Raw genomic sequence first — 14414 nt, forward strand, 5'->3', positions numbered from 1 at the left:
GGATTCGAACCCGCCACCTTAGGTGTACGTGGCTGGCGCCTTAGCTGGTTGAGCTATAGGCGCCGAGCCCCAATAGATTTTTTTAATGAATGAAATAGTGAACAAAGAAAGAGTGATTTCTATGATACTTCTTGCTCTATAAGAGCCAAGTCATAAATGCTTAGTCACATTAAAGTTATTTTTCTAACATGGTACAGAAAGGTCAGAGTAATTGACAAGTACACATTGTCAAGATGAAGCTTTCTCATAATTTGTATAATTCATATGTAGCCCTAGCAAGTGAAAATTAATCAATGGCTGGCTCCTCTGTATTTCTATTTGCATAATCTCTAATTTATTAATTTTTTATTTTTTAATTATTTTTTATTAAATTATAACTTTGTACATTGATGCATTTATTGGGTTCAGGGTACTGCCTTGATATAGTAAAATGCTATACATTGGACTAAGTAACACATCCATCACAATTATACTCATTTCTTAATAGTTTTGAAATGTACCATTGCATCATGCACATTAGGTGATGTACCCCCAAATGCCCTCCCTTCTCCCACATCCCCCCTCCCCTCTCCTCTTAATGGCTCCCTGATAGCTTCTCTAATGTTGAAAGGCTTGGAGCAAGATTCAAGAACACAGGTGAGACAAAGAAGGCTGCCTTCTTCAGGAGTGCTAGGTAGCTCCGCCTCTAGGTGTGGCAGGTTCTCGGGCTGGCGGTATAGGGAGAACATGTGGATAACACTGGGAGATCTGGACCAGGCTGATGTTAGGAGACAATTCTAGGCTCTGAAAATGGAAGGCCCAGGAGGAAATAACCCGGGAAAATTGTACGGTGTCATGGGCCACCGTTTGGCCCATGATCTACAGCTTTTTGTCACATAGGAGTTGTAGAAAATCTTAACCCTAGACACAGATGCCACCCTGCTCATAAGTAGTCAGACCTGAAGTTTTAGCCAACACATTCCCATCCTCTCTTGCTCTTCCACACACCTCAGGCACTCACACATAGACCTGTATTCAAGATTCTCCTTTCAAAATGCCTGGGCAAGCCTTCCCTCCCTGAACTTTACTCAGATCTTGATGTTGTTTTCTTTCTTTCATGCCAGCAGCTTATCCTGCCTGTACACAGGAGACGGTCTATGTGGCATTACCACATTCAGCTTCGCTAAGGGGGATCATGATTTCCTGAGCACTCAACGTGCAGGCTGCACATGTGTATTGTAATGTCTGTTTCATTTGATCCTGAGCATAGCACTGTGAACTAAGCTCTGTTGCTATCCTTGCTTTCCAAATGAAGAGCAAAGATTAGGCATTACAGAATTGTCCAAGAAGACACATAAAAATATTTTTTTGAGTCCCTCTGCTCTACAGTAGAGTAGTCCTTCCAGCTCACTGGCATTGTTGCCGGAAGACAAGGGCCTGATGGAGAAGGAGAATCACCTGAACAACAAAATATGGAGGAAGGACTTTATTCCAGCTGCCAGAGCCATGGAGGACTAAGGTCCAAAAATGGCCAAGCTCCCCGACTGGCTCTGTCTTTTCCTTTTTATCTCCAGCCAAGGGTTCCTTGTCCACAGGTACCCTTGCCATTGGTCAGTATGACTAGAACTGGAGAAGCAGGCTCAGGTTTGTACAGAAGCAGAAGCAAGCATTGGTTTCCAGGTCCCATGAAGTTAAGTTTCTACAAATTCTTAAGAGCTGAGTCACTATGGGAGGACTTTGTAGGTGTGTCCCTGGGGCTTCTGTGAGAAGCCTTTTGTTTTTTTAGACTTTATTTTTTCTGGGTATCCTCTCTCAGCATGAGTTCTGCCCTGGTTTGTCCCCACAGCAGAGGGAGGCTGGAATTTCCTTTTTAACTGCATACATCCTTTTACTACACATCCCCATTCTATTCTTACTTAACAGCTTTTTTAGAAAAAGAAAATGGCTGGGGTGTAGGTCATTTATACTGTCTGCCTCAACTCTGACTTTCTAACTTTAAATGTTCAGGGATTTCATCTTCAGCTGTCAGCAGATAAAAATATGCTTCTATACAGCCATGACCATGACTATTTAAGGTGATGGGCAATGAGATGCCTGTCTAACATTTTATTGTTACTTACCACCCATAATCTACATTGTAGTATTGATGTGTTTGTAGTATTGATATCTTTTGAAACTCTTATTTCAAGCCTGTTCTTCAAGTTTAATCTCAAGGGCTGACTCTACTGTACGGTTTCTCTAATTTCCCCTGGATAGAGACCTCCTGTAATAGTTCAGTCCAGCATATGATTTCTTAAAGCACCTATTATATATCTAACACTCTGCTTATTAGGAACAAAAGATAAGAACTCTGTCACTGAAAATAGTAACAAAACACAACTTTAAAATTTATATGTAGGTATCAAAATATAATCTAATTATAGCATTTGGTACAAAAGCAGTATTACTGGTACTTGTTGGATGTTACAGTAAGAGAAAAAGTAGTATTTTTTTTACAAATATTTGGGTGGGGAAAAAGGCTTTCTGAAAAAAATTTTAAAAATAATAGATTAGTAAATTATGGTCAGAGAGATCATAACGTGAGAAGAAATACTCTAAGTAATGACAGTCAGGCAGGTCTTTGCTGTCTCTGTGTTCAAAATACTCAAATTTGGAATTGCACTACTCATCTTTGTGTAACATACCCTTATATTCGCTAGACATTTAAACTTCTTGAGAAAATACATCATTTCTGTGGGTCATGCACAATTTCTAACACCTATCATACATTTCACAAATTAGTTTGTGAATATCACTCTATATTCTATTCTTCTCTTAAAGGAACTAGCATTATTTTGGAGAAATGCTCATTTCAAGACTATAATAGCAAAAAATACAGTATAAATCCTTTTGTATGAAATGAATCTATGAATGAATACTGACATAATAGATCAATTAATGAATAAAATGAATAAGGGACAGAGCTTTCCCTTGATCCAATATGTTGCCTAATCAAGAGGGAGGGATGACAGAATTAGTCATCATCTGGGAATCTTTGCAGTAATAGTAATGATCAATTCAGGCCGAGACATCTTGAATGCTACACAGGGAGTAAAATCTAAGTGAGGAGCTGGGTAATCTTAGTCCTCACACCTGTCCCCACCTAATCTTCATTCGTTAACAAGCAGAAAAGTAATAACTTCAGAGAGGAGAAGTCCAGCAGACCCCCCTTTTATCAAGTGAATTAGTGGGACATGCTACGCACTGAGAAATTGGCTTGAAAAAATAAAAGCTTGATTGGTGGTCACATTGCAATTGCTGTGGTGTAAACACATCACAGCTGACTTCAAGTGGCCAGCATGTCACTGAGCAGTGTTGGGAAGTGATGTCAGTGTCAGCTCCTGCAAGTCGACTTGAGCCAGCTGCCTCCCAGCAGAGGAGTTGGTAGATAAGATGTCCTAGGAAGCATATGCGCATCCTAGATCAATAATCTAACTCAGAAGGTAAGGCGTGCATCTAATCGTGAAGAGCATCAACTCAAATTGAAAAGAAATTCCATAAAGAACTTGTTTGTATATTTTTTCATAAGCGTTGAGTTCATAAAAGACAAAGAAAAACCAAAGAACTCTTCCCGCCAGGAGAAAACTAGGGACATAACGCTGACTGCAGCAAGCAACCCCATTAGGGTCCTTTGCTACTAGAGCCGTTATGAGCAGACGGAGGAAATTTGAATGAGGTCAGTGGATTAGATGGTCATGTTGTATTGATGTTAGTTTTTCTGATTTTGAGAAATGTTTTAAGAAATGCATACTAGATTTTACAAGAAATAATTCATCATGTTTGTAACTTGCTAGCAAATGGTTTAGAATAAAATAATTTCACATATACATCTGTATATGTATAGATATATGTGTATATGTATATGGTAGAGAGATATTAATACCTTTAGAAAAGATAGTGGATATTTCAGAGTGTTTTACTTATATACTTGTTACTTTTAAGTGAGAAATTAAAAATTTTGAAGTTAGCTTTTAAAAATGCTTGATGTCAAAATACTCAAATTAGCCATGAAGTTTGTACATTTTAAAACATAATCAACATTTAAACTTCTTTCTTCCTGTGGTACTTTAAAAATATTGTAAAAGAGCTATTAAACCCATTTTATGAATTAATTGTTGAATAAAAACAAACAAGAATGAGTCAGTGTAAGAGGAACATATTTGAGGAAAATGGTTTATGGATGCCAAACATTCAGTGTTTTATTTTCTATTTTCATCTGGTCAGGCATATGTGGGTAGGTCTTCCGGTGTAAGCCATTAGCATAGCTTTTGGAAGTAGGAAGGTTATACATTATAAATGAATACAATAGAGAAAATGCATACATATTATAACTGACAGTTATCAAAGAGAAGTGAATACTGGTGTGCTGAGAGTAATTCTGTGTTATGTGTTGTTCTACCCAGGTCACAGCGAAACAATGTGATCAAAATGTTGCCACCCCTGTGGCAACATTAAAAAAATCACTCAGCAGCATGTATAAGAATCGTATAGTCCAGGGGTCCTCAAACTTTTTAAACAGGGGGCCAGTTCACTGCCCCCAGACCGTTGGAGGGCTGGACTGTGGGCCCCAGGAGGAGTTGGCTGCTAAGCAGGACAGGCAACGGTGGCAAAAACACCTGGAGAGCTGGATAAATGTCCTAGGTGGGCTGCATGTGGCCCATGGGCCATAGTTTGAGGACACCTGGTATAGTCCATCATGAGAAGATCCCAAGGTGGAACCCTCTGCTCATATGGTTCCCTCTATCCAGCTAAGACTTGGTGTCAGGGGCTACAGCATCTTCCCAGCCTCTAGGTGGTCCAGCTGAGGGTGGGTGCCTGGGTCCACAGCTTCTTCCCAGCCTCTAGGTGGTCCAGCTGAGGCTGGGTGCCCGGGTCCACAGCATCTGCCCATTCTCTGCTCAGGTGGTCCAGCTGAGGCTAGCTGCCCAGGTCCATAGCATCGGCCCATTCTCTGCTCAGGTGGTCCAGCTGAGGCTGGGTGCCCGGGTCCACAGCTTCTTCCTATTCTCTGCTCAGGTGGTCCAGCTGAGGTTCGGTGCCTGGATCCACAGCATTCTTCCCAGTCCTTCTACTAATGGGTTTCTGCTGTGCTCTGTGCCACCTGGGCCATCCAGATGCAGCATCATATAGAGGATAGCATATGACTGTATTCTGCAGGAGGAGTCCAAATAGGAGTGTCATTCACGAATTGACTTACTGCAATTAATAATCACATTTGCAGGGAACAGGATAATTCTCAAATCACTCTCATTTGTACAACTCATTCATCATGCACATATAAAAGACTTATTTGTCTTTATTTAATAGAATTGGAACATAGTAGAATATTGTTCAGTGCTTTTGGTGATACAGACAATTTGTGTCAGAGCCAGACTGGAAGTCTGTTTTCCGATCCCAGTGCAATACACCCATGGGAGGTGGACAACCACCACTACAGCAAAAAAAATGCAACAACGGATATTGCATATCTGCCTGGGAAATTATTATGCTGGGGCCTAGGGGTAATTAAATAAATTTTGAGAATATATAAGCTATTGTCTCATGTCCCAAAGACAGAACAATTGAAAAACTGAACCAAGCGTGAAGTGAGAAGTGAAGCCATACATTTGAATTTAGAGAAGAGAAGATTTATCACGATATCCATGGGTGGGCTGGTGGCTTTCATGGAGGAGGGGACACCTGAGCTGATGCTCCAGCCGTGGTAGGAGATCGCAAATGGAAAGCAAAGAAGGAAAGTAACTCTTAAAATGTTTTATATTAATAGTTAAGTAGAATTTAAGAAAATGGGAAAGTCACTGATTACCACAAATTACAGTTAAAACTAGGCTAAAAGTACTGCAATTGATTTAATAAAAATATATTTGGGTAAAATATTTAGATTCATAATAATGTCTTATTATTTCTAAAAATATTATCTGAAAATGCAAAAATAACTCAATAGAGACAATAGGCACCACTTTATACACTGAACAAAATAGCTTAAGGTGGGTATTTTTGAAGGGTGTTGAGTTGGGCTGACCCACGGTGCTGTTCACGCCACTCCACGTTCCCGCTCCCACTTCCCCACCTCCCCCCCTTCCCCCTCCAGTCTCTTTCCAAGGCTGTGGGTGGGCCTTGCTTTGAGCTGAGCAACCAACACATAGCTTATCGTAGAGGCTGAGGCTGGGATGAAGGGTGCACCTCGGAGACGTTAATCTTCATCCTGGAAACAGGTCAAGTCACTGCCCTCACAGCATTCTGCCACCTGTGCTCTGTTATCTACTATGGAGCCACCTGTGTTCATGATGTTTGCTGGCCAGCAAGGATAGGCTTACAGTGTGTTCCCTACAATCACCCGGTTTGAAAAATTATCCATGTCTGTCCATGAACCTGTATGTCTATCTAACCAAGGTCAAACGACAAGGAGCTACATCTGCAAGCACCATGCGACACACGCTTACTGTGTTTTTACAGTGAATTATGCGCTAACAATTCAGGCCTAAAAGGACCCCCCACAGCCAGCCACTCTTGGCAACAGGGAAAATGGATTGAGGTGCAGATGCTGAATTGCAAGCAGGGAATCCACAGCCCAGCAGGAGGTGCCCGGGCAGCACACGCCAGACGCACACGCAGACCCTGAGCCTGTCCAGAAGGAGTGGATGAGGAGTGCTATTTTTTTCTCACTGTCCTACTTTCAACACATTCTGGGAACAGTTTGTGGACTGATTGGCCAAACATGCCAACATTACCAGTTAAGGCACATGTGCCAACTCAGTGTAAACCCAGATTCCTTTTGCCAGTCCAAGGCCAGAGAGAAGCCCTTGTTATGTCTTCAGAATGAAACCAACAGAAATTCCTTTGCATTTGCGGCGACTATTTCATCTCATTCCACTAGTATTTTTTTCACAGCTCCATTCTAGAGAAAATTAGGTGTCCATTCTTGGGTCTAAAAGCAGCAGGTGTCTGTTCCCAGGGGTAACCCCCTCCCCTTGCTTTAGTCACTGAGACAGCAGGGAGAGGGGAGGATGGCGGACGCTGGGTGTCACAGTGTATGGCACAAGCCTAGGGGGCAGAACACTATTCTAAGAGGGACTTTACCTAACAAATGCAATCAGTGGAACCTAATTTTTTGTACCTCCAAGGAATCCCAAACAATTTTAAAAAAGAAAAAATTTCAGCTTTTGAGAGCAGAGAGGAAGGTGGGGAAGGCTTAGCACTGACGGGATTGGAGCAACTGACAAGGAGGAGTTTAGGGAGCTTCCTGGAGCTGGGTTTCCTCCAGGAAGTTAGGGGAAGACTGAATTCCTTGCAGCACCTCAAGGAAGTGGCAGAACCTCAGAAAGAAAATGGTAGCAGGACGCCCTTGGGAAGGCTAGATTTGGGGCTGGGAAATTGTCAAAGAGCATGGTGTAAAGGGGTGCACAAAGGCCTCGAACTGCTCAGATTCAAGGGGCTGTGTGAGCATGTGTGAAATAAATAGCCGAGGACCCCACAGTTGGCTGCCTTGAGGAAGAGAATGAATTCCCAGTAATGATGGAGATTAAATTCCTCCACTCCACACGATGAATTCTCCAAGTGAAATGAAGTTGATTTAGAATTTTGTTGGAAGGTGTTTCTTATGCCCATATCTAGTAATAAATTTTGCAAGCATCACCTAGTTGTGAAAAGAGTGTTATATTTTGTGTGCAGAATGAATGTTTATGGAGATGGCCAATAACAATTTTGCAGACTGATGGGTGACATTTCATCAGTCCAAGCAGATGAGGGGATGATAACAGGTAGAAGACTAATTACAGCTGTAGCAGTTTCATATTGTGAATGGCAAGATAGTGGTTGGCTTATCATAGGATTTAATGAAATGCAAGTCTTTGGGCCTCTTTCCTTGTCAGGGAAGGTTCTGCTTTATATCCAGTCAGAGATTAATTAGTATGGTTGGAGAGGTGGTTAATGGGTTTTATCTGGCCAATAAACACATGTTTGCTGAACGAACAAGGGAGTGGCTTAATTAGGGTGGCGTCTGAATGAGGAGGAAAGAATGAAAAACAGACCCGAGGAGAAGGAAGGAGCACCCCGGGCCTGTGATCACAGGGGCACCTTGACACCTTGAGACAAGAATGGTAACTTATGAGGTAACTTAACTCAATAGTTAAGTTACTACTGAGTACTGAGTACTGAGAACTTACTGAATAGTAAGTACTGAGAAGAAGCTAGAAATGCAGGCAGCAGTCAGACCACGCAGGTCTGAAGGCCGAAACGTGGCCCTCAGGTGATCAGGAATCTAGGAGAATTCTAACACGACTTCATCATCCCTTTTTTAAAAGAGTGTTCTGAGTACGCAGTAGAGGGTGAGTGGGCAGATTGAGGAAATGTGGGAGGAGATTATCGCACTCATCCTGGTCAACGGGGCGCTGCCAGCCTGCTCCAGTGACAGCAGTGAAGATGATGAGATGAAATGAGAGAAAGGGATATGGGAAGAGGTGCAGGACGCAGGTCAGCTGGGACCTGCTGGCTCCTTGGGGGGCAGTGCCGGGTCATAGACAGGGAGGGAGCCTCAGTACAAGGCATAGGTAGCTTCAGAAAATATTGTTAGTCACGGTGGGAAAGAAACAGGGACAGGAGCTCAGTCGCGTGCCCACCATGTCTAAGGAGTCTCATGTGAAGACACGGCCACAGTCCTTACCTGGAGTCACTGATTTAATCAAAGCTGTTGGGTACATTAGACTCATTTAAGCAGAGAGTGAAAGATGATGAGAGTCACCAGCTTACTCCCTTGCTTTGCTATTTGAAATACAATTTCTTTCTTTGTGCACCAGCACTATGTGCAGCTTAGCTCTCTCCCGCAGCGTGCCTGTGCAGCCGTGGGTTTTACACAGAGGCTGTTTCCCTAACATCTAAGACGTGCACACTGTACTTACTTAGGGAAAGATTTCAATACAGTAGAATACTGAACAGCTGCACTTCAGGAGAAAATGTTATTTAAACTTGTCTGTTGCTTTTCCACCTTACGATCCACCCTACCAAAGAATCTTCAGCTTCTGAGTGAGGAGCGTGTTTCTTTTTCTCGGAACCTTCGACTGTCCCCACTTGTTTCCCGTCCTTGTCCTCGGCGTGTGTTCCCCTTTCCGACGCGTTGCTTATTCTGACTCAGGCTGGTACATTTGAAGCAGAAGAAGCACAAGTGTAAAAATAAACCTACGTTTTCCTTTGCACACACGTTTGACTGCACCCGTTCCCAGGAACGGTATTCAGCATGAGTCCTTAGGGAACGGAACAGGACTTGGTAGTCAAGAATAATGTCTCATAACTGGTCCCTGGGACTGGCCTCCGCCCCGGCCGGCTGCTCCCTCCAGCTCTTCTAAGATTGTTCGGATCAAGTAAAATAAAAACAAAAATAAAATAAAATTTAAAACAGAAGATTGCATTGTTACAACAATGCAAAAATCAAGTGGATGGCCAAAGTAAGAGTTTTTGTTCAATAAAAAGTGTGGCAGAAATCATATTAACTTGAGGGGGTCAGAGGAAACAATGTGTGAGTTTTTATTGTACGTAGAGAAACAGAACAGCTGAGCATGCCATGATCAAAATCAATACTGAAATATATGATGATCAGACAATTTTAAACAAATATCCTGTCCTGTTTTATATTTAGACAAATGCGTAAGCGTGCAGTGTAAAAGTTGCATTTACGCTGTCTCCTTCAGGAACCACGGTGCCGGCTCTGCTGAACAGCACGTCCAACCAGCTCTACCTGCGTTTCCAGTCCGACATCAGCGTGGCGGCCGCTGGCTTTCACCTGGAATACAAAAGTAAGGCCGATCGCTTTTGTGTCTCGCTTTCATTGTTATATTGATGCATTTCCTTGAAGGAGAAATACATACATACTCTTACTAAATAATGAAATTTTATTGCTCTAAAAGTATGTCTAAGGTTAACATGAAATTGGGTCTTCTGAAACCTAGCTCTGTGACGTATCATGAAAGACTAAGGGGGGACATGCAGACATTAGTATCTGGAACAATTAGATAAAACAACTGCTATGACTTCAGGTCCTTGGTATTAAAAAGCCCCCAAACCAATTATTTGTCATATTGCTAGTCTTCTTGTGAGTGGGATAAAAAATATTCATCTTAGCATTCAAAAATGAAGGAGATCATAACTTCCAAACAGATTATGGTCGAGAGCCTTTTCTGTTTCCAGTCTCAAAGGCTGTTAAAATCAGAACCAGTGAAGAGCAGGCACTCCTGCGTCTGCATCTCTGTGTTACTCATTTTAATTGGAAGGAGGCATCGCACAGGAGAGTCTAACCTTTTTAAAATGGATGTGAGACTGAGTTAATAGTCTGATAAATGGATGACAAAGGTCAAATTCACAGAGCCTTTTTGGTGTTTGATGATGCAGGTAAGCCTTCTAGAAGCAACATAAGAATTTCCAGTGAGAGTGGGGTTTACTTTAGGACGTGTTTTCAAGCACTAAAAATGCTTAATGTTGATATTCATCTCCTTTAATAAGCAGCTCCAAATAAGCAAATACACGGAGAAGCTTTAATAAGTGATCTTTTGAATTGAGATAAACAGTTTGCTAGGATGTAAATGCATGCATGTTTTTTGAAAAGCCAGATTTCCAGCTGATGATAAATATTCTGAACCAGACACAAACCGCAGGGATGTTCCACATTCTGGTTAAATTTCCCTCCTCATTATAGGCCTTTGTATGCATGCTTATTCCAATTTATATGAATAGGACTACTTCAGCGACAGTGTGAAATGATCTTGTGGATGTTATTTATGTAAGGTATGTCTGCAAAAAATCAGCTTCTTTGATGCATTTTGGGAGCAGCTCTAGATAAGAAAACATAAACCTTATTTATGATAGTGTTAAGGAATTCACTAATTTTTTTTTTTTTTTAGCACTGTTAGAATTGATGAATTGCTCTCTTCCTTTCAAACTGGTCTTATCATTTCTGGCTTTTCATTAACTTTCCAGGGAAAGAGGTGCTGGCCAAATAATTAGCCTGCAATTATTATTGTCTACAGTGACCCAAAAACTCAACATGGGCTTCAGTTTCATCAATACACTTATCCACATTCCACTTTATTCCTCATCAACATTAAAAGGGAGAGAAATTCACATTTTTCTCATAAAAAATGAACCTTTTTCAAGAATTGAAGACTTTGCTTAGTTAATTAATGTGTTTTTTTTTTTGTTAGGCCAAACATAGTACTATATCTTCACTTATTATTTTCTTTATGAGTGGTTGAGATTTTACATGCTAACACCACTTGAGGATTAATAGAAAAAATCATTTTGCTTTCTAATTCTTTGTGCCAGCGTTTGAAATCTAAATTATAGAATGGAGTAGTAGACTTCGCCTTATAAGATCAGCATCAAATGGTGTGATAAGTACTAGTGATGTTAATTGCCAAAGAGGTTCTGATATTTTTAACCTGTTGACACAGATTTTTGCATCTACCAATCTATAAATACCTAAATTCAGATTCATTTTGCTAAAATATACTTCCACAAAATAAAAATGAAAACAGCAATAGACACTTAGTTTTTATACCGGTTCTTCCTGTAAACATGTTGCAATATTTTTTCTTATTCGTACTCAAAATAACCTCATACTTTTGAAGTATGCTCAGATTTTCAATGGGAAGGAACAGAACAGGGAACATTCTTAGCCTGCCCAGGTCTGAGTTACGCTGCTGAGACCCAGCACAGCACAGAGGCAGACAGATGTCTCTCGTCCTGAAGGCCACGAGTGGACAGGTGGTGAGCGTCCAAGCTGCCCTGCCAGGACAGTAGTGCACAGAGGCAGAGCCTTCCATGCAGTGACACCAGGAGTCACTGTAGGTTGACTCTGTATTTCGCTATTGTGAATAGAGCTGCAATGGACACGGGGTGCAGAGATCTCTTCTGTATATTGATTTCCTTTATTGGGGTATGCACCAGTAATGGAATTTCTAGATCATATGTCAGTTCTACTTTAGTTTTTTGAGGAAAGTGTCTATCAATGGATTTACGGATAAAGAAAATGTGGACTGTATAAAAATACAATGAAATATTATTCAGCTGCAAAAGAAGAAGGCATCCTGTCATTTGGAATGGAGACTGTTAGGATAAGTGAGATTAGCCAAGCACAGAGAGAAAAACACTGCAAATTCCCACTCATATCTAGGAGCTAAACAGTGGACCTCATGAAGACAGAGGGTAGATTGGTGGGTTCCAGAGTCTGGGAACCAGAGGGAGTTGAAGAGAGGAGTGGTAATGGGTACAGACAACACTTAGAGCGCAGAGATGTGTTCAGACCTGTGTTCAGTACGTTAGTAAGGGGACCATAGTTAGCAATCAAGAGAAAAATGTGGATGTCCCTAGTCTTAAGAAATAAATGAATATTTAAGGTAAAACATATACTCGATTTGATTATATGAATGCATCAAATTGTCACATGTGCCCCCAAATATGTACACCTGATAGGTGTCAATAAAAAAAGCCTCAGCAGTACCTGAAAATAGGCAGAAAATCAAGGAAGCCGTATTGGAGATCAAGTTTACATCCATCTGCTGAATTTCAGTTTTCTCAGACAGAAGTGAAGATTGGGCTCTTTCCATCATAACAGGACATTTCTCCAAATGGACACTGGTTGGAATTTCTCAAACAAAATCTCTTATTTGAAGGGATAGTGGTTAATTATTAATGATAAGGAAATCAATTCCAAGAAGGCCAAGTCGCGGTGCATGATGGAGATATTCTGAGATCTCACATGATCCAGGTAAAAGCTGAACAGTAAGGATCCCTGAGTGTTTAATGTAGATACAGTGATATGTTCTTTTTCCCTATTATTTGATTGGACATTTGAGAATGAACATAGATCTTCTTCTTGCTCTGGGCTCTTCCCTAAAGGAACCGAACCAAACCAAAATAAAACAAAGATTTAGAAATCTTAGATTAGAGATAAGTAAACAGTGACATTATCTGTTTATCCCGTACATTGCAAACTCTGACCTCAGAGGGTCCAGCACGGAACCTGGGGCTCAACAAAGTGGCAGGAACTCCTGAACTCAAAGTTGACGTTGGTGAGAGCCGGGACTGGGATCTGGGGAGGGTCTGTCCAGAGCATTCCGGCTCCAGACACCTCGCCCAGGCTGCCTGCCTGCGCCCGGTGTGGCCTCGCGCTGCTGTCCCCTCCCCACAGGTCCCGTCTCCCGGCGGCTGTGGCTGTTGCTCTGGGCCAAGCCCGCACCTGCAGCTGGGGCTTCCTGGGCTCCGAGCAGACCTGTGGGTCTGAGCAGGAGGAGGGGTTTCTCAGCGGGTCTGTCCTGCCTGCCTGTGGTGACTCTTAGGAAGGAGTCCTTGCCTGCCCTGTGCTGGGACCTCTGTCTTGGAACTGGCAGAGGGAGTTAAGATCACGCTGCTTCGCTGCCCTGTCTCCAGACTGGGAAGACGTTTTTCTCCTGGGAGCTGCACTGTTGTTCCCGATCCCTCCAGTGGTTTGCGGCTCCTCCCTCAGTGGTTTAAAGCTTGTGTCACTTTGTCACGGGAGAGTGAAGGTTCAGAGAGGGGCCAGGGCCTTCTCTGCCTTCTCTCCCCAGACTCCGCGGGGAAAGAGGATCTCTCCAGGCCCCTGCCATGTCCCCAGCATTTCCCTCAGTCACCTAATGGAAGGAAGGACAGCCCCTCCCCGGCCAGGGTCCCTGCCGCGGTCAGGACCCAGCTGGACCTGGGGTAGTTTGCTCTAATTGCGCCCATCACATTCCAGCTGGACGCCTTCCCCTCAGCTCCTAGCCCATCTCTCCTTGGAGGGGCTGGTTCTTCAGAAGCGAGGTCCCCCGGGCATCTGTGACCTCGGCTCCCTGATGGTTTGGAGAGAAGTTTCGATGGTCTAGTTGAGCCTTTCCTCACTGGTAAAGCGGGAGTGGGGGTTTATTTCGCAGATGTCTGTATCCCAAGAAGATAGGAGTTCTACACTCTTCCAGGTCAAGGGCTTTAAAATTTAAGGGTTTTAACATTTCTCAAGTGGGTTTTAAAATTACTGTCCAGATTTTAGGAGTTTTAAGTTTTAAAAGTGTTCTGTCGAGGTCAGGGGTGGTGCTCGGTGATCACGCTATCTGAATGCTAAAATGCTTTCTAGTTAACCGTGCAGAAGCTTTTCTCCAAAGCTCACTTTTAAGCAGTAAATTAAGAAATGTTCTAAGCATTTAACTCACACACCACTTTAAAGTAGTGGTATAGGGTTCATCGCCACTGAAAATATTTCAGAGATATTCACAGATAAATTACAGAATTAAATTTACTATGAATTTATAATTCTGAACAGGTAAATTATTGGCAGGACAATCCCATCTCATCCAGAACTGCTTCCTATTTAGAGACTGCTTGTGATAGAAGCTGTTGACTTTGACTTTTTTTTTTTTTTT

General features: G+C 42.2%; 1 protein-coding gene across 1 annotated transcript in view; it reads left to right on the top strand.

Moving 5' to 3' along the window:
- The window catches only part of CSMD1 (CUB and Sushi multiple domains 1), a 1810668-nt gene that overhangs the window by 1610528 nt on the left and 185726 nt on the right, over positions 1 to 14414 (top strand). Inside the window, exon 37 of the mRNA XM_023517585.1 lies at positions 9699 to 9803. Within this exon, the coding sequence (XP_023373353.1) occupies positions 9699 to 9803 (105 nt within the window). The remainder of the gene's footprint in view (positions 1 to 9698; positions 9804 to 14414) is intronic.

The sequence above is a fragment of the Otolemur garnettii genome, unplaced genomic scaffold (genome assembly GCF_000181295.1).
Source record: "Otolemur garnettii isolate 467f Iridium unplaced genomic scaffold, OtoGar3 scaffold00114, whole genome shotgun sequence".
In the NCBI taxonomy this organism is placed as follows: Eukaryota; Metazoa; Chordata; class Mammalia; order Primates; family Galagidae; genus Otolemur; species Otolemur garnettii.